A 23898-nucleotide genomic window follows, 5' to 3' on the forward strand; every position below is an offset into this window, starting at 1 on the left:
TTCTAGCCATCATCTATGCTAGTATAAGATGTGTCTCAAGGCTGCACATAAATTTCATAGCCTCGTAAGTTTGTGTTATCTATTCTAAATCTCCGTTATTCAAAGTGTAACATGGTAATGTGAAATATGTAATCCCGCTACATTTTATGGTTGATATACTGTCTCGGTTTCAATTTGCAGGGGTTATATATCTCACATTGACTAATATTTGCATAAATGAATTTAAGGCCCTAACTACATTCGTGATCGGAATCGGAATCAGAATGAATTAGAATAAGAATCAGAATGGCCACATCTCCTGAAGCATTAAGGTCATGGCCAGAATCGGAATGGAGATTTGAATCTTTAGAGATACAAGATTTAGGCTTTGTGTTCCACTGGACCATTAAATTATTCCTAATTCTATCTTTTTGTTAGTCATTGAATTCATTTTTTATGCAGAATAAGCTTCTCTAGATTATTTGGAGAAGATGGACCGAAGCAAGTTGTAAATCGATTCAGGTGTTTTGTTTGTGTTTTGCTGTGAAATTTTTCAACCAATATCAAGGATTTGAACCTGGGATCTCCTAAGGAGCAAGCCTGTAAGGTAGGGTGCCAACCAAACAAGATATCCATTTTTGGCAGTTAGCCATTGAATTCACTTCATGCTAGCATTAACAGTTTCTAATTCTCTTACATTCCACATTCACCAATTAGATCATGAATTCTTCTGAAGATTTCAGAGACTCTTCCTTGTTCTAGCGACCATATAGAGAATGACAAAACTGCTTCACTCAAATAAAACTTGTCAAGATGGAAAAGTTTCTCAGTAACAAAACTCTTCCTTGTTGATCATTCAATGTCTGTTATGGAAAGAGAATCTTCCTCTGCTGTGTTCTTCAAGCGTTGGACCGCCTTGTCGACCTACATGATAAAACCACACGACCATCACCCAAGGATCATTTCACACAGAGGCCTGAATTAAAGCAAGACAAAACCCATCAGCTCCCAGCTGTGGGAATGCACCTTACCTCTTTGTTCCAGTTTGTCCTTGCTGTTAGGACTATGAGAGTAACAGTTTGAACAGACACCCCAAGTATCAAACCCCACCATATCCCCTGAGAAAAAAAAAAAAGGGGATAAATTAGCCATATGTGCATTAAAATGTCCATGCAATCACATTTACAAAGAGGGTGCTTACAGCTGCTGCTAGGCTTGTCTTGAATCCAAGAACACATCCAACAGGAAGTCCAATGAAGTAGTAAGCACCAACATTCACATAAGCTACTATTGCTTGCCACCCGCTCCCAATAGCAACTCCTGTAGAATCTCATACAGCATGAATGGAACTCCAGCAGAAGAAGAATTGTTTGGATGCAAGTCTACATTTTAATATTTTATGGGCATCTTAAGAGCTTTACGCTGTGAATTCAAACAAACGCATATGCATGCCATGTTTCTTGATCATGCAAAGTTATTCGAAACAACCAATCAATTTGCATATTGGTTTGCAAGCCAAAAGAGAGCATTTGAAACTTTCAAACATATGGAGCATATCAACCTGGAAAATTTTATGATAAAATTTGACGCTAAAGATTTTTGAATGATCACAACTTTGAGTGGGCTAACTATTGTATCTTACCAGAGAGAATTGGTTGGACTCCATTCAAGAAGATTGAGATCGCTAGTAATGGTGTCAGATTGGAGACTGCCTTAATCACATCTGTACTATTGGTGTAGAGCTGGCTCAAGGGAGTGCGCAGTATAAGAACTAGTGCACTGATGATCAAGCTGAGGATGACGCATGTCGTGACCACAACGATGACTGCGAACCTTGCGACTTTTGGGTGTCCAGCTCCAAGCTCATTCCCAATACGAACACTGTTACTCAAGGCCATGACCAAGTTACTATAATATGATCCTCATCAAGTAGAGCTTTTGAAGCACGAAATAAAGATCATCCTATGATGATACAGTATGGTTTTCTGTTACTGACCTGGCTGCATTGCTCAAACCTAGCATGATCATGAAATCCCAGTTCCAGTAGTTGACACTGTGGTGAATCACACAAATTGCAAGAGTAAATGAGATAAAGAAATGTGTACTAGTTTAAGAACAGGGACTTGTCATGGACAACTCCTAAAATTTTCTCAAAGAAAAAAAAAAAAAAAAAATAGAACTAGGACACAAAGTTCTGACTCAGAATTTATAGAAAGAAACATTCTCTTCAGAAAAGAAAAGAAAAGATAGGAAAATTTATTTACTGTATCTAAATTGTTTTCAACTTTTTTTTTTCTCTCTCTCTCTCTCTCTAATTTGTGCCCATGAAAATAATTTCTTTCTGTATCTTGCTAACGGACAAGCCTGAGAAATAAGTTTGTGCTTTATACCACGCACGGACCACCTTAAACTCGTGTTGGGGTCCAAACACCATTCCACTGCTCTAAAACAGAGCATCATGTCAAAATTGTGGGGAGATTTCGTTGAGAAAATATACCATATAGAAATGGCATCAAGTGAGACCTCTGGGTGTGGGAGGTAGCCTGTTAGCAGCACAAATCCTTGGACATACCATATCTCCAAGCTGCTCATAGAGATGCACCATCATTAGAAAGAGAGAGAGATAAATAGATCGAGAGAGAGAGAGAGAGGTTACTTACCATAGCATAACAGCTGATGCAAGTGTGAGCTTGCAATAAGGCCAAAGGCCTCTAAAGGCCTTCATGGAAACCCCAGGCCATGTCTCCTTACAAGATGGGCTGAAGATTATATACGTCCATGTTGAAAGCATAAGAATCCACCAAGAGAGACTCAATGTGAGAGAGGCTCCCAGGACCCCAAATTTGAGAACAAACACAGCCAACCATGAGAGTAGTATGTGCAACAACAAGACTGCAATTGATAAGTAAGCCACAGGGTTCACAATGTTCTGGGCCTGCAAGTATCTCTGCATGGGGCAGTAGAGTGCAAAGGCTATCAGCTGGGGGAGCAGACCACGAGCATACACCTGGCCGACCGATGCAACGGACTCCGATTGGCCGATCGCTTTGAGCAGTGAGCCGGAGAACCAGTAGAGGAACGACAGGATGATTGCAGCTATGAAGTGAAGTATGAGGGCTCTTTGGCAGACGATGCCCATGGATTTATATTTCTTGGCTCCATAGGCTTGGCCACAGACTGTTTGCACTGCACTTGCCATCCCCAGCTGCCAAAAAAAAAAAAAACACTCATCATAGATGGTCAATGTGCAAGTTTTCTTCCCTGTGTGTTAATGTTCTTATTTATTTTCTAAAGGTGTTTGTTCCCTTCTCTGTCCTGGGTCTGTACACACTATAATCTCGTTGGCATTGAGAAAGGTCCACATGGCAATCCAACATTTAAGTGAAAAATGCTAGTTGGATGCAAAAATTAATCTCAAACATGGAAATCCAACATTTAAATGGTGATTCCAATCATGTGAGAAGATGTTAGTGTCTCAAGTTATGTTCTCCAAGAAATTATCCTATGGGTCAAAAGAGTAGAATTCCAAATCACAGGAACTGGTGACATTGCCCTGTGGTACAATTATCCTATGGGTGCATGCCGAGCCAGGTTCGTTGCTTGAACCTGACCTGGATTTCATAGCTTGATTTCTGCATCAACGTAGCCCCAAACTTATAACTTATATTAAGCACAGTGGCCGACCCATATGTAGCCTCGGTTGTTAGGCCTCAAGCTAGCCCAGGCCTCTTTCCAGCCCAACGTGAGCTTGTGGCACAATGGATAATTATGATCCCCAAATTTGATTAAAATAATATTTTTTAATTTGATAAATAATTCACACTTTGGAGGTGCTATTTTTCTAATGAATAGAAAATGGCTCCCAAGAGTTTTCCTCTCTCTCTCTCTCTCTCTTTCTCTCTCTCTCTCTCTCTCTCTCTATATATATATATATATATATATATATATATATATGTTTTAGAAGGTGAGATTTGGTGCAACGATGATGTTACTCTATTGTGACCTGAGCATCACATAAGGGTTATTTAAGAAGAAGCAGACAGCCAGAATGGCCAGAACGTGCTTAAAAAATGGTGGTCCCTAGGCCTACAAATTGTGGCCGAGATGGAGCTCTAATAATGGCAAATTTACATCCTTTGTCGTTTTTGCATTTAATGTATAATAGACTATGATAAGGAAAAGAGGTAGCACAATGGCAATTATTTATATGAATACATATTTGTTATTGTTAATACAAAATGTTCTTGATACTTAATAATGCTTTTGGACCAAATTGGGAAACAACCTCAATTTGGTATATTTGCTTTAGATTTATGATTTTTGTAAGAAATTTTTAGACAAATCCTAATACTTAAGAAAAATGTATGGAACCCATCAGCAATTGGCTGCCTTCCATCTATTTATTTTTTATGTGATCTTCTTCTAGCACTTGCTAGGTCATATTGCACTCTTAACTAAAGTAGATAATAATGAAAATATATACTTTGCTTGTTCCCCACAAAAGTAGAGCTAGTATAACATGAAAATCACATAAAAAATATTACATTGTTGATTTATAAGTTTAATATTGCTGCAATCACTTGTAAATCATACATAATAAAGCAAAAGCTAGCAATAATTGGAGCGATAAGAAAGTCACAAATCAAAATGTGTAATCTTATGTGTGAGATTTTTATGTCATTGTGGCATATCTCTATCTAGGATTTCTTATAAAAGCATGATACATTTTTCTCAATGTAGGAGGAATAAGAAAGTTGCATGTTTCATATGCAATCTTTTCACAAGAATTTTGCAATAATCCAGCTATGCTTAAAGGGTAATAAGAAAGTTATATATCATATATGGAACCTCGTCAAATTTGATAGTGCATCTTTTGCATTGTTGTGGCTAGTGCATATTTGGATGAGCAACATATCATCCATCTCGCAAATGGATGGTTTTTGCCCATTGTGTTGGTGTCTCAAACTTAGAAGGCATTATAAACATGATGGATTGAGAGATAGGTGACAACCTTTCAATTTCGAAATCACCACCTACCTCTGATATTTTTTTGTTTGATGGAAAGAGGGGACTCCCAACGAGTTTTTTATGCCAAGCCGAAAATGATGACAAAGTTGCGGGCATGTGAGAGCACTAGGAAAGTTAGATATTTTGATGCACAACTTGTTCCCAAGATTTTTGTGGCAATCTCTCTTATTTAAAACAAAACTATATATATACTATTATAACATCAAGGAACAATTTTTCTCTATTCATTTTCGTCACCTACGCACAAAAGGTTAGAAAAGTCAACTGATTATTGAAGTTAATTTCTTACTTCTTTGGAATAAATTGGTGAATAGTTGCTAATGCTTTATAACGTGCCAAGCTACAATGTTAGGTGATATATTCTTAAAATAATATCCTATAATTGCCATGCTATGATGTTAGGTGCTAGATCGTAATCTAACAATGCTAGGAGTTTAAGAAATCCTTTAGCAAATAGAATATTATTTTAAGACCTAGTTGAGTTCACATGAGAAAGGATTGCAAACTTAAGGTGCCTTTGTGAGAGGGGTGAGATGAGTGAGATTTCTATTACTAAACTGATTGAGAAGGAAAGTAATTATGTCACTCTATATTGCCATCGCAATATAAAGCAGGCCGTGGGATGAAGACATGAATCAATCTTTTCTTACATTTAGATCCTTGTAGAGTTTTATTTCTTTTTGATGTTGAATTTCCTTCTCATCTACATGTTTGACATCAAGGAGAAGATTGTGGTTGCAATATGTTGCAACATAGGCCGGTTTCAATGAAGAAATGCATACATAACATGATGATCTTCTCCACAAAAACAAAAAACAAAAAACAAAAAACAAAAGACAAGGAAAGAAAACTTTCAAAGATGGGTGCAAAATGGATCTATCCACCAAACCACTTACGGCAAACGTATCCAATGGTCTAACTAGGCATCCCCAATTATTTGGTGAAATAAGCCCCATCATTTTTCAATCAGAGACAAGCAATCCATCCCTGGATGCTTTCAAGCATCACATCTATAATTTATATATTTGCATTTATTTTCCAAGAAATGCATGTTCTAAGCTTATCAAACTCTATCTAGCTAGTGGAATAAGTAAAAGAATAGTGGTCTATCTACCCGGATGCCTACCCGGTACCAACTTCGACTGGGTCTTCCTTCTATCACTAGGATAAAATAGGCATCAAACACCTCAGTCACCAAGTTCAACATGAGTTGGGTGAACTGATGGAAATTTATGACTTTTAAGCAGTTTTCTAAGCAAATCAAGCAGTGACCATCTTGCCAATCTTATGTCAGCAAATTAAGATAAATAGACTGGGAAATAAATACCATGATTCCATAAGCGAGGCCCTGGATTCCAACATTGGCAATGGATGCTCCGGCAAGTGCTAGCTCACCGAGATGGCCGACGAACATCTGGGTCACAAGGCTGAGCATGAAGTTGAAGAGCATTACAACTATTGATGCCCATGACAAGCGCCACAGATTCTTCGACTCCCACATCGCAACCCGAGTCAGCACCCTGCATGGCACCGGCTCCCACTGCAGCAGCTCCTCCGATGCTCGCGACGACTCCTCGATATCCAGAAGCAAACCGTGCCTCTCTGCACTCTCCCCCATCTTCTTCCTTCCCTCACTGGTGTTTTCCTGATTGGCTCTTCTCACAGAGGTTAGCTGGATGTAACTCTCAGCTGTAACATTTTAAAGGATAGACTGAGTGCATGGTTGCTACTAACACAACTAACAGTCAGTCTATACGTTCGTTTGTTTGACGTCTACCAGACAGTTTTGTTTTCCCGGCAAAATGGAAGTTTGAAAGAGAGTTGGGCAGAGCACAACTACCTGCTAGCGGAGAAATTTCGGTGTGGTCCACCTGATATTTATGGGAGAAGTGATCATTGAGAGTTCAAAAGATATTAAAGTGGTCAGGCTCTGGCCAGAAGGTAGAAGGGATTCAAGTCATTGGTTGGGTCCAAATCAAGTTTGGTCTGTACTGGGGAATGTGAAAACTGGTTAGTTGAGAGCAGATCCAATGGTCAAGTTCAGCATTCCCAAACAATTACATAGAAAGGTAAGGAATCTGAATTTGAAAAACATGCAGAGAATATTCTAAAATTTTGGATGGAATTCAGGTAACTATACCTTAAAAATATGACTTAAGATAAAAAAAAAAGAAGTATGAATTAATTGGCATATTTATTTATTAGTTCTTGACCATTAGCATGAAAAATAAATATTAGCATGCATAGAGTCATTAGTTTGTAACTCAAAAATGTCTATTGAACTAATTTTTGCATAATTTATGAATATACTATGAATAATTGAAAGCCCACAAGTTTCGAACAGGGATTAGCCTGCTGGTTATATTATGAATAGAAGATAAAAAAAATTATAGAAATATCCCCTTCAAGTTTGGATTAGTTATACTTAAATCCTAAAAATTTTTAAAACAATAATTAGTAATAAAAATTTTATTTTCATTGTAATATGACCCAACCATATTCTATTCCCATTACACATTGTTATCACATGATTGTCATGTTAGAACAAAGCATTCATAAAATTTCAAAATGCCCTTCCCACTAACGTAGACGGGACTTTTATTTTAGCAGGAATTGCATGAGAGGAGAAGATGACCATAAAAGATTAAAAAAAATAAAACAAAAAAAAAAATCAAGGTGATCGGCTATTGCATCATTCACTAGTTGCTTTAAAATCTATATAAGTGGATGAATAATAGAAGATAGACCGCTTTGAGATCTGTATATATCGATGACTAGCAGAGGATAGAGTGCTTTAAGATCAATGAGATGGATAAATAGCAGAGGATGGAATACTTTGAGATCGATGTGGTGACGGTCAAATTGTTGGTAGATCTAAACAATTAGCAAATAAGGTGGGGATCAACATAGGAGGTTGGAATCAACATAGTATGAATAAAGGAGCAAAGGTATGGTGCTCTTGATTTTGTCAATGCAGTGCCCTCAGCCCCTGGATACACTAAACTGAAGCACCCTTGGAACAAAGATATGATGCCCTCAAATTAGAGGAATAGAAGTGTCTTTGTAACAGAGGTGTTATAATATCCTATATAAAAAGTCATAATTCGACCGTAGGATGTAATAATACATCTATAGGATGTCATAATTTTTTGAGAAGAAGGATATTTTCGTTATTCATAATTTTAAATGAAAAAATGAAACTGTAAATATAAAATGTGCGTTGAAAAGCGATGGTTATGTGGTTCAATTAAATAGATTGATGTATTTTTTCTATACCGGATGTGGTGTAAAAATTCCCAATACATGAGATGTCGCGGGATACTAAAGAATTGGCATTCAATAGGACTCGTAGAAGCAGAGGAAATAATTAGTTGTCTGCAATAGCGCTTTCTGTTTTGGTAAAAAGTTGCCTGCTATAGTTAATACGGGAGTGACCTGGCCTCCATACGCAAGGGGACATGATAACAGGATTCAAAAATTTCTTCATAAAATTATAAAGATTTAAATTTGAGTAATGTAATACGAGACACTAATCTCAAGAAAATACAGCCCATAATAACAATGATTAAAAGGGCTGGACTTAATAATGTTTGAGACCTAAAGTTCATGATAAGTTGCTGAAGTTGTGTCATCGTTGAGGGACGTAGTTCATCATCCACTTAAAAGTAAAAAGAATCCCAAAAAATCACTAATATTAAATGTTTTTTTTGTGAATTATGAATCTTAATCAAGAAAAATTGAATTAAAGAGCATACATCCATATCAGAGTCTGGCAGAGTCCTAATATATCCATTCATTGTATTATATTCTGTCACCGGAAAAATTATATGCAAATATATATTCTTCTTTCCTAATTCATAGATTTTTCTCGCAGGAAAAATTGAAGAACATAATAGTCACAAACATGTCCTATATTGTAGTTTTGATTGCGTTGCACTTCATCTGTTAACTTTAATGAAGGGGATAAGCGCTTTGATCGTATGCCTTCTGAGCTTATGGCCTCACACAAGAAGACAAGGATTGAAGTACTTCAGTGACCATTTTAAAGAAGGGAACTCTGCTGACCATTTCAACTCAGGTTATAGAGAATGATGCAATACATACCATGGTTGGCTGCACCTTCACTTTGTCCATCAGGTGTTGCATCTCCCTCCTCTATCTCCGTTACAGTATTACCAGTCCTGCCACCACTCTGCCTGCCATCTCGACCGTCGCCCCTTGGCATCGCATCCACTGCTAAGTTGAGCCCACCAACTTCTGAGCCACTGAGCTCCAGTGTTTTCGAGAGATTTTCTTCATTCTTTGGATCCATGTCTGAAATCTTTCAGCTAACCAAAGTAAAACAGTATGATACATAGTTTATGAAGCTGCAAATGCGTCTGAATTCACAATATAAATAACCAGAAAAATGCACAGAGAATTGTGAAGATCATGGAACTAAATGAAAAATGAAGTGTTCGACAATGACAGGAATAAACAATATCCACCGAAAGATGTGATGATCTTTTAGCCAGATCTTCTAGAGACCGTGATTGATCATGACACATAATTACTCCATTAGATATTGACAAAGTTTTGTTGATCATGATCGACTTGGATAAATCTTGCTGAGGTCTTTGGTTTATTCTCATCAATATTCAGGAAAATGAGAAATCTGTCGTAAAGACCATAAATGCTATGTGTTCATTTTCTTTCTTAATCAAACGTTTGGTGGATAATTCTAAGGGAACAAATACCTCGTAGATATTTTCATGCAGGTATCATGATGAAAAGAATCAGATTCTAATATTAAAAAAAATCTCTCTTCCCAGAAGAAAGCTCCGAATCTCCAAATGGTACAATAATGAGACCAATTAATGATCCGGAGGACAAGGCATAAAAAAAGTGAGCTAGGTACCTAACCTGATCATCTTCATGGGACTTACCAGAGCCTCTCAAATAATATCTCAGCGTTACCGGACACGACCAAATAGTGAAAAAAAGCATTCGAAATGTCCACATGAAGGATAAGGCAAAGTGGTGCAAAATATATAGATCAACTAATTCAAGTAAGATACGTGAAAGCACGCAAGCAAGACAGAACATGGTTTTTTTTCTTTAAGAATTAAATGTGACAGAATCCAATCATATATATTCATTAAGAAAGCACAATTCATGACAGAAATTTTGCATCGTATTGTCATCATGTCTGATATCATGATATATGACTAAAGCTTTGAAGCAAATTAGAAAGGCCAAGTTGCTATTTTGCAAGCACAAGAAGAGGAACTTATAAGACACTTCAGAAGGAAAACGCGTTCTCTAAGTGGTCCCGCTTAAAGGTGATAGGTAAAGCATGACGAAGTTGCAGCTTCAGAAGCACAAGGAGAGGAACTTGCAAGACACTTCAAGGAAAAGGTAGTCTTTTAAGGGGTCCAGGTTGAAGGTGGCAGGTAACATGTCAATCGAGTGCTGATTTTACTATGTCTGACTACAAATAGAAATTCCCGGTTATCATTTTTCCTACACGTTGGACTACCCAAATCTAATACTAATGACAAGTCTCTTCATAACTTGAGGAGCATGATCTGATTAAAAAAATAAAAAAGAATTTTACTCAACTTGCTCGATTTGAATCTTTTCAAAAAATTATAAAAAATAAAAGAATTATAGATGTAGAGGTTATGTCCTCTTTTCTTTCATTAATAATCTAAAATAAAAGTACACATTCTTTATTTATAACGATGAGATTCGTCCTTACATAATTTGAATTGAATTTCTCTTTCTATTTATAATATATAAGATTTTTTTTTTCAAAATAAACATGACTAGTAAAAGCAAAAAAGCTAAAATTTTTCATAGGGTAAATCTCGATTTCTATATTATTTTATTTTTAATCACTCTATTTGATTTTTCTCGAATAGAGAGATATGTTCGATTAAAATTTTATCCAATTCTTTTTTTTTGATTTGACTAATCTATTTCAGAGTCCAAATAATAGAATTTAAACTTGATTGCTAGAAATACCGTCCTTTGAAGAGTATGGCATCATATCGTAGATCTCAAAAAATTATCTTATTGAGAAAAAAAAAACCATCTTAATTGGACATTGTATGAGCAAGTTGGAGCCCCTGGAAGTTTGCCTTATAATCCTACTTGTAGTGGCCGAAATGTTCCATTCCACGTATGGAGATTCTTCTGGATCAGAATTAGTGCTATTAGAGTGGTAATGCTCATATCTCAAGCAAGGTGATGTCCCAAAAATGGATAAGGACTTGGTTGGAGAGGCCATGCATGGCCATTAATGATCTCGTTGAAGCGGCCGACGGTGGCAGGAGAGGGCCACGGTGTTGGCTGAGAGGTATTCCAGGAGGAGGACGTTTTTCATTTCTTTTAATGTTCCAATGGCCTCTTTCTTCGGCCCGGGGAGGAGGGGTTTTTAATGGCCTCTTGTTTATTCCATCTCTTGCAATGCTTTCTATGTTTTCCCATAGATTTTCCATGGATTTTATTTTCCCTTCTTCTACTTTTTGAGAGAATTTAATTCAGTTTCTTTTAATTTTATTATGGTTGGAAGGTTTTCTTTCTCTTTTTCTTTTCTTTTGGGTGGCGGGGAAGAGTTCAAGGGTCAGAGCAAGGCTTTCAATTAGATCTTTTAGCTTCTAGAACCATCAAGATACAAATGGGAGAAGTTGGACAAAGGGATATATATATATATATATATAGTTTTTGTGGTTAGTAAAATATATACCCCAATTATCTCTTGGGCACTTGATGCAATTCTCTGTATCAAAAAATTAATCACTTTAAAGAACTTATGCTTTGACCCATTTCTTTAGAGGGATGATGACCATGTCTCCTGGTCTCTCGTGTATTTTTTGGAAGGCACAAAGGCTTTTGGGCTCTAAAGAATACTTGGCTCATTGTTCGAAGATGAAACCAATTATGAAATGGGTATGCATGTCCCATCGCCCTATGAAGTTGTATGAAGTACCTCTAAGCATGCATTACTCAGAGAAGCATAATTGATCAATTTAGAGACCAAGAGAAGACGAACAAACTAGGGAAAGAGGGACCATATATATATATAGTTTCAAGCATCAAAATGAACCTTGTTAACTATATATATGTCACAGAGAAGACTCCCTGTTTAAGGACCTCTTACTAATTAACTATGCAGAGAAAAGAAGATAAAGGCCCTTCTTTACCAAAAAAGAAGGAAAAAAAAAAGGCCCTTGGTTCCTAACCATAGAAGCCTCGGGTCCTGACCTTAATCAGAGTAGTCAGGGACCTGTGCAGGAACATATATAGCATGGCATCCTCGTTGAACGTCCCCTATGCGCGGTGCGAAGGAGAATGTCCAAGTGCAGCAGAAGCATCGAAGAAATGAGAACTCGAATGGTAGCACCATTGGAGCATAGAGGTGTCGAGGCACAGGACCGCATGTGGTTGAGCATGCCATGTGTTTGTTATCTCCTATGAGTTACTAGAAGAAAATAGAATAGGATGTGGTGGAGCATGCCATGTGTTTGTTCTCTCCTTCAGCGACTAAAAGAAGATAGAACACATGGCAGCATACCGTGCGTGCCAACGTTTAGCCTTTGGAGTGCAGATCCTCTATGATGCATCGTATAGTATGATTAATCAAGCGCACTATCAATCATACGATGGATGGCTGTGTACAGATACAGATCGTGCGAGGCACGTCTTGTGCGGCCATCTACCATATGATATATGATAGCACGATGCACCATATCGTACAGTGCATCGCGAGGACCGCAGAGGATCTCCATCCTTAATTTTTGAGACTGAAAATTGCATCAGAAAGATAAAGTATGAAAAAACCACATATATTAAAACACAAAAGAGATATTGAAACTATAATTCAAAAATCAGTATGACGTATGTTTTGCATCACATAATGATGTACCATGCTTGATGACTATCATTAGAAAATGGGTGACTATCAGTAATAATATATTATATATAATATAATTTTGATACTATATATAATTTTTGTATCTTTCAAATAATAAAAAAAAAAAAAAAAAGTCATGCATGGTATGAAAGGTCATACTATATTTGTTGGAAATTGTCCATTTCCATGGTTGAATAATATGATGGCTATCAAATACCGCATGGTACTTTATAATACAAATGGTACGTCATAGAGAATCTATGGTCATTTTTTTTTTTAAACTGGAAAGTGGAAATTTTATTACATTTTGGTAGGAGGGATGGCTTGGTCAAATCCGACGGCTTAGTTATTTGTGGTACATCCGTGAATCTAGCTGTAATGGAATGTTCCGGTTGACTCCACAGACCTATCGCATCCCTTCTCACTCTGAAATCCCAACTCTACCCTTCCGCACCTACCCGTCGGAGAAATTCCTGATCTCACGTGCTCAACTTCCCCATCCCACCCCTTTCTCATTTGTCATAGGTCTCTCTCTTGGCCACCTAAATTTAAGAATGAGAAAAAAAAAAAAAAAATCCGAGGACGGAGGGGTGCACAAAGAAGAAGGTACGATAATCATTGCAATAGTTTCGAAATAATTGGGCGTAGTCAAACAAAACCCCCAGCTGATTTAGAGAAAATCAAAGGAACAAAGATATTAAATAACCAGATAAAAGGATTTGAGGCAGATCTAAGGAGGTTACATAACGCTGGCTTCAAAGGTGGCAATACGAGGACCAAAATCTCCCTTTAAAATCGCTAGCTGCAACAAAACAAACCATATTTGCTAGCAGCAATGTTACCAAGACAGTATCAAACATCACGAAGCACAGGATCAAGCAAAACACTCTGGATCCTTTCATCTCGACGGGTGTAGTTCCAATCGCTGCACAGAAGACGACAGTCAAAAATATGGAGATAGCTAAAACAAAAAAACATCTAAGTGAGCTTTGCGTATGCTTGTTCAGAGCCAAAGCAATAGAATCCACCAGATCATGGGAGAGAACAGAAAGAAAAGAAGATCATAGAAGATCACTGACACCCTTACTATTTGACCAACGCTAAAGGTAACCTTGGAGTCCACGGACACCCTTGATATCGGTCCTGCACATAGTTAAAATCTCTTTATACATAGTTAAAGTCTCCATGTAGATACTTCACACGGATGAAGACAACCCTACAAACAAGTCTCTAACCGGAGACGTTTTTGGTGGGACTCTCCAATGCTCAAATCAGTATATAATTGAAGAACAGTGGAAGAAAAGAAGAAAAAAAGAAATTTTTTTGGTGTGGACTCAAGACTTATGTAGGATCTTTTATTCTCCTTTATTTATAGAGGAGAAGTAACAGCCTTTTCTGCAATGGGTGATAGCTATTACTAGAAGGTGCATACAAATTGGGCGATCAAAAATCATGCTCTGCATTTTGAATGCGAAGCAGGCAAACTGCTACCTAACTATCGTACCAGTCTTTTCCTATATAGTTATGGATGTCTTATCTAGCCTACTATGATCGGAGGGATATGATTGTCTTCTAAAATTAATGGCTAACCATTTTCGACTAACGTCGGGAGTTCTCTAGCCGAGATCAAGATAATATAACTATATCACTTATCCCCCACTTTCGAGTCCGAGCTCTCATGGAGGTCGTACGAAAAAGTAAGTATCGATGACCGAGGCCAAGCAATGGTTGGGGTCAGACTGCCCTAATAAATGTGCCTCGATTGGTTAGAGCATTGTGAGGGCACCATGTGTGCTGATCCTATTTGCTTAAGCCTTGGCCCGCCAATTTGGACTATTGGTGTGATATCCCAAATCAGAACTAATCCAACTCAACTTCAAAGAGTAACCCAGCCATGCACAGGTTTTAAAGCAACAAAAAAAAAAAAATATTTGGGCCAGCACGTGCTGGGCTGTGGACGGTGGCTGAATAAGAGAAGCTCCTGAAGGAGTTCTTTCTTTTCCTTTTCGCGATTGAAAAGAATCCTAAATTGATTAGGATTCAAATTCTTCTTGATCTCTAATTCTCCTACCAGCATCTATTTAAGGGCCCAAATATTCCATTAAGATGAATCACCGATCTCAGCCTTCCTTCTTCCGTATTCTCTCTACCGAGGGCTTGATTCATGGTGTTTGCCAGAAAAAGCATGCTAAAAACAAGATAAATGGTTTTTAAATTCCTTGTTGATCTTTCTCTCCATTGATATGAGCCATTTAATCATTGGTTCTAGCTGGCAATCGTCGGATATTTTTTTGAAAAAAATTTGATTTCCAGGTCCCCTATTTTTTCTGTGTTTTTTTGGATTTTTTTCATCATCTTTGGCCACTGTTGATCGCTGGATTTGGGTTGTTGATTATTGCCTGGGACTGCCCTCCGACCATGGGAGGTCATCGACTGGGAGGGGACCTCCCCTACCTTGGGAACAAGGGGATTAAAGGATCCCCTATTCCGTGAAGGAAGAAGAAGAAGAGAAGAGGACCATACGGGTCCCCTCTCCCATGAAGAAAGGGAAAAAAAAAATTTCTCTCTCTTTCCTCTCTCCTCTCTCTTTCCACTCTTTCTCTTTAATTTTCTCTCTCTAATTTCTCTCTCTAAAATTTTTTTCTCTAGATTATTTCTCTCTCCTAAGATTTTCTAAAATTATGAGAAGAATGATGATGAGTTTGAATGATTCTGTGAAAACATCCTGATCCGTATTCGTCAGACAGCATGCCAGCACCTTGACTAGACTATGAGCTCTTAGATTTAATCATCCATGATTTTATTTTGAATCATTTGTATACTAGTTTAACAATAACTTGATTAGAACATCTTAATTGGATCAATCGAGATGTTGGACTATGTCACCTGATCAATTCGAATTGTATCTTATGAATTTTTTCTCCTCTGATTTTCTCTCTTCATTTGATTTATGAACTTAATGAAAGATTTTCAGTCCTATTACTTCAAATCTAATTTGACCTAGATAGTCATTCTTTGAACCACTTATATCCTAATTGAATCTTAATCGAAAAAAAATAGATGACTAGACCAATCTAAACCGTTGAATATGGTATTTGTATATTTTTTTATTATTGGACTTGATCTTGTATAGAGATTGTGGATACTCGCTAATCGGATACTGTGATGTGATCTATGAACTGAAGATTTTAGAAAGATATTTTTAAAATTATGTAGATTTGTTGGAATACATATGAGGTAAGTAATGCTTCACTTTTTTAGATTTATTGATAAATTATAATATATTTTTCTAACATGATTTGCGAAATGATGCATGAATTGGATGAATAATATTTTATTATAAAAAATATCTTATTTTAAAATATTATGATGAAGTATGATTGAACATATTGATTTCGTTATGCATTATGTTAATTGATTTTGATATCACATGATTATACATTTTCTTATTGAACTAGAATAAAAGATATGATTTATGAAGAATTTTGATATAAGAATGATATGAACTGATAACCTAACTATGTAAAAGATCCCACCAATAGAGATAAATACGTTGGTAATTGATTTGTCCTAAAGATTTATATCACCTACGAGACCAGCCACATGTCGCCAGCGAAATCAGTGACAAACCGTCAGTGAGACCAACGATTCTGAAAGACTTTACTGCCAGATGATTTGCAATCCATCGTAAGATGATATACGGTGTTATAATCCTACCACAGAAAAAATATGGTCATAGCTCATGATTGATGAAAAAAATTTAAGAATGAAAGAAATTAAAATCTTGAAAGAAACTTGAATTTTTGAAAAAAAAATAAATTTAGCATGAACTATATTGCATAATTGAAATTGATTTCGAATTGATAAACTCTAAATGCTTATTTTTCTATAAATGATTATTTACTTTAATACTTGATGAAATCTATTTAAAGTAATCATTGCTTACTGGATTGTTTAGCTCATTACCTCTCTCTCTTATTTTTCAGATTCAGATTCTAAATTATAAACATGGATACTATTTTGGGAGTGAGCTAGAAGTGAGAGACAATAGCGTAGATTTATTGCTATATTTTTGCATAATTGTTATTTGAGGTATAACTGATGTAAGAACTATTAAATATTATTAAATTTATTAAAATATTAAAGTTAAAATTTTGATTGTTAAGTTTTGGATTTAAATTATCGACTAATTATTTTATTATTATTTTATGATAGCATGATAAGCATGATAAGATGCCTTGCATGCTTATGGGCAGAGTCCTCTATAAGTATGCGGCAATTGCTATGATCTCTGACTCACAATAATCTCAGATCGGGAGTGTAACAATTAAAATGATATCAAAGCATTAGTGGATGAACTATAAAATATAGAATCAAATATAGGATGAGTGTAAGTGGATAAACACTAAAGATATTGTGGTGTAGATCTATGATGATTGTAGTATGAGGTATCTTTATAATTTTTGATTAAATATTATGATTATGTATGAAAGGATCATAAGATATTATAACACATAAAGTTTAGAATATGATGAACAATCTGTAGATCATATTATGATTTACTAGATTTGATCTAAAGTAATTGCATGAGGATTGATCATGAAAGTTTATTGTGTATTATAATTATTAATTTGATCATTAGTTGTTCAAGTAAATTATAAGCTCAAATTTGATATAAGAAAATACTGTGATATTGCTCTTTATTTTGAAATTAATTATTCAGTGACAAGATAATGATTTATTCATAAAAGGTGTTACTTCAAGTTGGACTAAGAAGATCTTTCATGATATTTGATTATAATATTCTTTGAAGTTTATATCGAAATATTGATCTTGTATGAGGTTTGCATGTAGAAACAAAAAGTATATGTGTGGAATATTGCAAAAAAGTTTCTTTCATATTGAAGAGATTAATTATGGGATGGTTGAATATTCATTTGGGCAAAATTTTTAACTATCATCTTGGATCCAAATGATATATATTGTTTATGTCTATTGAACATTATATGATATATATATATATACTTCAATTCAAGTATTATGTATCTAAGCTGATCAAGAGATCTTCTGCCATCATGGTTGAGGTTGCTAATAAAATCCTTAATTGCTGTCTTTGGATTGAGATGAAAGATCTAGTTATCTCTATTTAAAATTTTGAGAGACCTATAAAATTAAAATAAATCTACTGTTAATTGAAGAAATTGATTTGATTTGAGATTGTCGAATATTCCTTTAGTGAAATCTTGATTTGCCATCTTGAGATTATGATAAAAGATTTTAGTTATATCTATTGGTGATTATGTGACGTAATGTAGAATTTTAATTTGAAAATTTTGAGATTATGCATTGATCTAAAGTTCTTTTACCATTGTTATTGAAGTCCCTAATAAATCTAATATTGAATGGAGAATATGAATTTAAGTAGCTTGCATGATTATTATGGAAGGTTTTTTGATAAATGCTAAATATCTTAATAAAAGAAATGTTACAAGAGATGAGTGAGTTAAATTTATCTAATATGTTTGATGAAAGATCTTAGAACTTGATTGGATCGATTGAAAAAATTTATCTAATTAGTTTTACTCACTAGAGTTTGATATAGAATTGTTTAGGTGAATTGACAAGAGAATCAAACTTTAATTTATATTGAATTACAATAACTACTTATATGATGGTTTTGATTGTGTCGATTGACTCAAGGGTTAATTTGGATGGAGTTGTTTGATGCATATATAGGACAACAATTAAAAAATTCTCTTGAGTTATCTGAAATTTAAATTTTGAATATTTTTACTACATAGTAGTGTTTGATTGAAAGTCATTAATATATCCACAGAATTTGATGGTCAAGATCAGAGTCTGAGGTGGAAGTGTGGTAGCTTGAATTATTTACAAGATAAAATTATGTTCTCTTAGTTTGAAAAGTTTTATAACAAAATATTCGATTTGATTTTTCCCTTATGGGATGACCTTATTGTCAAGAAAAAGAAAATGGCTTAGATTGTTGACTAAGTTGGATGTCTTGGTGTGATTTTTACCGACAAGTTCTCTTATCATATATTGAGCTAACTTTTTAGCATCTTGAGTCTTAGATGATTGGACTATTGGTTCTTAATCTTGGATTGAAATATTCAATAATATATTTTCTTTCTTTTAGACTTGAAGTTTGTACTTCTCTATCTATTAGAAAGAAATTGAGATTAATTATCGATCTTAGATTTTGATTTTGATTTTCTTTTTAATCCTCAAACATTCGTATATTGAGAGTAAAGTTATTCATGATCTTGTGATAGATTGATTAAATCATGAGTTGTAGATATTTTTGGTAAGAAATCTGATATTCTTGTTTGGAATTAAGATATTGATTTCAAATTATCAGGAATAATGGTTTTGATTTTGATTTATGTTTGTAATATTGAATTTTCCTTTATGAGATGATTTAATGTTGAAATTACATTAAAAATTAAAATATCAAAAAATTCATGGATGAGATTAGAATGGTGAATCTCTAACTTATGAAAGCACAGTTGAAAAAAAATACTTTTGATTCTCGACTGATTTAGATATCACTATATAATTTATATTAGTATGTTCTCCTATCTTGTGTTGAGATAGATTTTAATAGATGGATCTAAATAGTGGGCCATCGGTTTGCAATCTTGAATAAAAAATATTTTAGTATAGATCTTTTTCCTTCAAAATATGAAGTTTGAACTCTTTTGATCAATATTATTCCTCTGCCTGATCAAAAAAAATTTGAGATTATCAATTGATATTGAAGATCATTCTAAAAGTGTTAGATTTGAGTCATTTATAATTTTTTTGATAGATCGATTAATTAGTAGTAGCAGATGTTTTGACAAAGAAACTGGATAATCTTATTTAGAATCAAAGGCATTGATTTTTTTCTTAAAGATAGATTTGACTTTGACCATTTATAAGAAGAATTAAGTCATGAGGTATGGAACCTTATTCTGATGAAAGATTTAACCATTAGGATAAATCTATGAGTAGAATATATAGAAATATGAAAATGAGATTATGACTGTGAAACCTTAAAGTATGAAAATCTTTTGCCGAAAATTTTGGGATGAAATTTTTTTTAGGGGGAAAAAATGTGATATCCCAGACTAGAACTAATCCAGCTCAACTTCAAAAAGTAACCCAGCAATGCACAGGTTTTAAAGCAACCAAAAAAAAAAAATTTGGGCCAGCACGTGCTGGGCTGTGAGTTATGGGCGGTGGCTGAATAAGAGGAGCTCCTGAGGGAGTTCTTTCTTCTCCTCTTCCTGATTAAAAAGAATCCAAAATTAATTAGGATTCAAGTTCTTCTTGATCTCTAATTCTCCTACTGGCATCTATTTAAGGGCCCTAATATTCCTCTAAGATGAATCACCGATCTCAGCCTTCCTTCTTCCATATTCTCTCTATCAAGGGCTTGATTCGTGGTGTTTGCCAGAAAAATCATGCTAAAAACAAGGTAAATGGTCTTTAAATTCCTTGTTGATCTTTCTCTCCACTGATATGAGCCATTTAATCATTGGTTCTAGCTAGCAATCGTTGGATATTTTTTTGGGAAAAACTTGATTTCCAGATCCTCTGTTTTTCCCATGTTGTTTTGAATTTTTTTCCATCATCTTTGGCCACTATCGATCGCTAGATTTGGATCATTAGTCATCGCCTGGGACAGCCCTCCAGCCATGGGAGGTCATTGGCTAGGAGGGGACCTCCCCTACCTTGGGAACAAGGGGATCAAAGGATCCCCTGTTCCGTGAAGGAAGAAGAAGATTAGAAGAGGACCATGCGGGTCCCCTCTCCTACAAAGAAGGGGAAAAAAAAAAAAGAAAAGGAAGAAAAAGAAATTTCTCTCTCTTCCCTCTCTCCTCTCTCTTTCCACTCTTTCTCTCTAATTTTCTCTCTCTAGTTTTTTCCTCTAATTTTTTTTTTCTCTAGATTATTTCTCTCTCTTAAAATTTTTTAAAATTATGAGAAGAATGATGATAAGTTTGAATGATTCTAGTGAAAGCATCTTGATCCGTGGTCGTCGAATAGCCAGCACCTTGATCCGTGGTTGTCAGACAACCAGCACCTTGACTAGACCATAAGCTCTTAGATTTGATCATCCATGATTTTATTTTGAATTATCTATATACTAGTTTAACAGTGACTTGATTAGATCATCTTGATTGGATCAATTGAGATGTTGGACTATATCACCTGATCAATTCAAATTGTATCTTATAAATTCTCTCTCCTCTGATTTTCTCTCTTCACTTGATTTATGAACTCCATAAAAGATTTTCAGTCCTATCATTTCGAATCTGATTTGACCTAAATAGTCATTCTTTGAACCACTTATATCCTAATTGAATCTTAATCAAAAAATATTAGATAACCAGACCAATCTAAACCATTGAATATGGTATTTGTATTCTTTTTGATTATTAGACTTGATCTTGTATAGGGGTTATAAATATCCGCTAATCGGATACTGTGATATGATCTACGAATCGAAGATTTTGAAAAGATATTTTTAAAATTATATAGATTTGTTGGAATGCTATGAGGTAAATAATGCTTCATTTTTTTTAGATTTATCGATAAATTATAATATATTTTTCTAACATGATTTGTGAAATGATGCATGAATTGGATGAATGATATTTTATTATGAAAAATATCTTATTTTAAAATATTATGATGAAGCATAATTAAACATATTAATTTCATTATGCACTATGTTAATTGATTTTGATATCACATGATTATGTATTTTCTTATCAAATTAGAATAAGATATATAATTTATGAAGAATTTTGATATAAGAATGATATGAACTGAGAACCTGACTATATAAAGGACCTCACCAATGGGGATAAATATATTGATAATTGATTTATCCTGAGAATTTATATTGCCAGCTAGATCAGCGACATATCGCCAGCGAGACCAGCGACAAACTGCCAACGAGATCAGTGGTTCCGAAGGACTTTGCTGCTAGATGATTTGCAGTCCACTGTAAGATGATATATAGTATTTTGACCCTGTCACAAAGAAAATATGGCCATAGCTCATGATTGATGAAAAGAACTTAAGAATGAAATAAATTGAAATCTCGAAGAAACTTGAATTTTTGAAAAAAAATAAATTTAGCATAAACTATATTGCATAATTAAAATTGATTTCGAATTGATAAACTCTATATGCTTATTTTTCTATAAATGATTATTTACTTTAATACATGATGAAATCTATTTAAAGTGATCATTACTTACTAGGCTATATAGCTTATATCTCTTTTTCTTATTTTTCAGATTCAGATTCTAAATTACAAACATAGGTACTATTTTGAGAGTGAGCTAGAAGCGAGAGACAACAATGTAGATTTATTGCTATATTTTTACATGATTGTTATTTGAGGTATAACTAATGTAAGATCTATTGAATATTATTAAATTTATTGAAATAGTAAAGTTGAAATTTAGATTGTTAAATTTTGGATTTAAATTATTGATTAATTTTTCTGCTGTTGCTTTATGATCGCATGATAAGATGCCACGCATGCTAATGAGGAGAGTCCTCTATAAGTATGTGACGATTGCCATAACCTCCAGCTCACAACAATCTCGGATTGGGAGTGTAACAATTGGCATTGATAATCCGCGGTGGGTTGGCTTCCCCCAATCTCAGGCCGCCACTTACCCAGCATCTACAATGGTTAGGTGAACTGTCGTTTGATCGGAGCCGTCTAAGCTCTCATAAATAGCAATCATCCCTTCTCACTCTGAAATCCCAACTCTACCCTTTCGCACCTACCCGTCAGAGAAATTTCTGATCTCACATGCTCAACTTCCCCATCCCACCCTTCTCATTTGATATACGTCTCTATCTTGGCCACCTAAATTTAAGAATGAGAAAAAAAAATGTGCGAGGACAGAGAGATGTACAAAGAAAAAAGTATGAAAATCATTGCAATAGTTTCAACAAAATAATTGGACGTAGTTAAACAAAACCTCCATCTAATTTAGAGAAAGTTAATCAAAGGAACAAAGATGCTAAATGACCAGATAAAAGGATTTGAGGCAGGTCTAAGGAGGTTACGTAACACCGGCTTCAAAGGTAGCAACACAAGGACCAAAATACCCCTTTAAAATCGCCAGCTGCAACAAAACAAACCACATTTGCTAGCAGCGTTTTTACCAACACAGCATCAAACATCACGAAGCACAGCATCAAGCAAAACACTCTGGATCCTTCCATCTCGACGGGTGTAGTTCGAATCACTGCACAGAAGACGACAGCCAAGAATAAGGAGATAAGTAAAACAAAAAAATATCTAGGTGAGCTTTGCGCATGCTTGTTCAGAGCCAAAGCAATAGAATCTATCAGATCATGGAAGACAACAGAAGAAAAAGAAGATCATGGAAGATTGCTGACTTACATGGGGTCCCTTGCTCCCCTCTATGATAGAGGAGAAAAAGCTGCCTTTCCTGTAGAGGGTGATAGCTGTTACTTGAAAGTATGTACGAATCATGCGGATGGAGATCATGCCCTGTATTTTGAATGTGAGACGGGCAAACTGCTATCTGACTGTCATACCGATCTTTTTTTGTGTGGTTACGGATGCCTTATCTAGTCTATCATGATCAAAATGGTACGATTGCCTTTCAAAATTAGTGGCTAACCATTTTCGACTAAATTTGGGAGTTCTCTAACCGAAGTCAAGGTGATATAGCTATATCACTTGTCCTCCACTTTCAAGTCCATCAATGATCTAGACCGAGCAATGGTCGGAGTCAGACTATCTTACTAAATATGCCTTGATGGGTTAGAGCACTGTGAAGACTGTTGACCCAAGTAATGATTTTGATGATTATAAATATTAAAGTATAAAAAAAATTAATATCTTTGAAGTATGTTTAAGAATATTTTTGTAAGAAGTTAGCTCTTGTGTGATAAGGTTTGAAGTCATTTAGAAATATTTGGAAAGTATT

At 35.1% G+C, this 23898-nt stretch overlaps 1 protein-coding gene across 13 annotated transcripts; it reads right to left on the reverse strand.

Annotated features, from left to right (window-relative positions):
• Positions 1-614: 614 nt before the first annotated feature.
• Positions 615-23503, reverse strand: LOC105059354 (protein DETOXIFICATION 41). Of its 13 annotated transcripts, none has more exons than XM_073251626.1 (13): positions 23346-23503; positions 22969-23187; positions 21772-21948; positions 16496-16617; positions 9112-9328; positions 6335-6696; positions 2640-3184; positions 2477-2563; positions 1976-2032; positions 1622-1860; positions 1181-1299; positions 1011-1097; positions 615-903 (listed from the first exon to the last, which is right to left on the reverse strand). In XM_073251626.1, the coding sequence occupies exons 5-13, from the start codon at positions 9317-9319 to the stop codon at positions 832-834; spliced, it is 1776 nt and encodes a 591-aa protein (XP_073107727.1). In that variant the 5' UTR covers positions 9320-9328; positions 16496-16617; positions 21772-21948; positions 22969-23187; positions 23346-23503; the 3' UTR covers positions 615-831. The 13 variants fall into 13 exon arrangements, with proteins under 13 accessions (XP_073107727.1, XP_073107726.1, XP_073107728.1 ...); XM_073251625.1 differs by having other exon boundaries at positions 9112-9335; XM_073251627.1 differs by having other exon boundaries at positions 9112-9321; positions 16492-16617.
• Positions 23504-23898: the final 395 nt, after the last annotated feature.

This window comes from Elaeis guineensis, chromosome 2 (genome assembly GCF_000442705.2).
Source record: "Elaeis guineensis isolate ETL-2024a chromosome 2, EG11, whole genome shotgun sequence".
Lineage (NCBI taxonomy): Eukaryota > Viridiplantae > Streptophyta > Magnoliopsida > Arecales > Arecaceae > Elaeis > Elaeis guineensis.

Excerpts from the sequence above, each read along its gene's own strand:
- LOC105059354 (XM_073251621.1), bottom strand. The coding sequence starts at position 10,092 with ATGTTCTGTCTTGCTTGCGTGCTTTCACGTATCTTACTTGAATTAGTT. Across the intron at positions 2,564-2,639 it reads GCATCAGCTGTTATGCTATG|CTTGGAGATATGGTATGTCC; the intron begins GTAAGTAACCTC and ends CTCTATGAGCAG. Across the intron at positions 1,300-1,621 it reads AGTCCAACCAATTCTCTCTG|GAGTTGCTATTGGGAGCGGG; the intron begins GTAAGATACAAT and ends GAGATTCTACAG.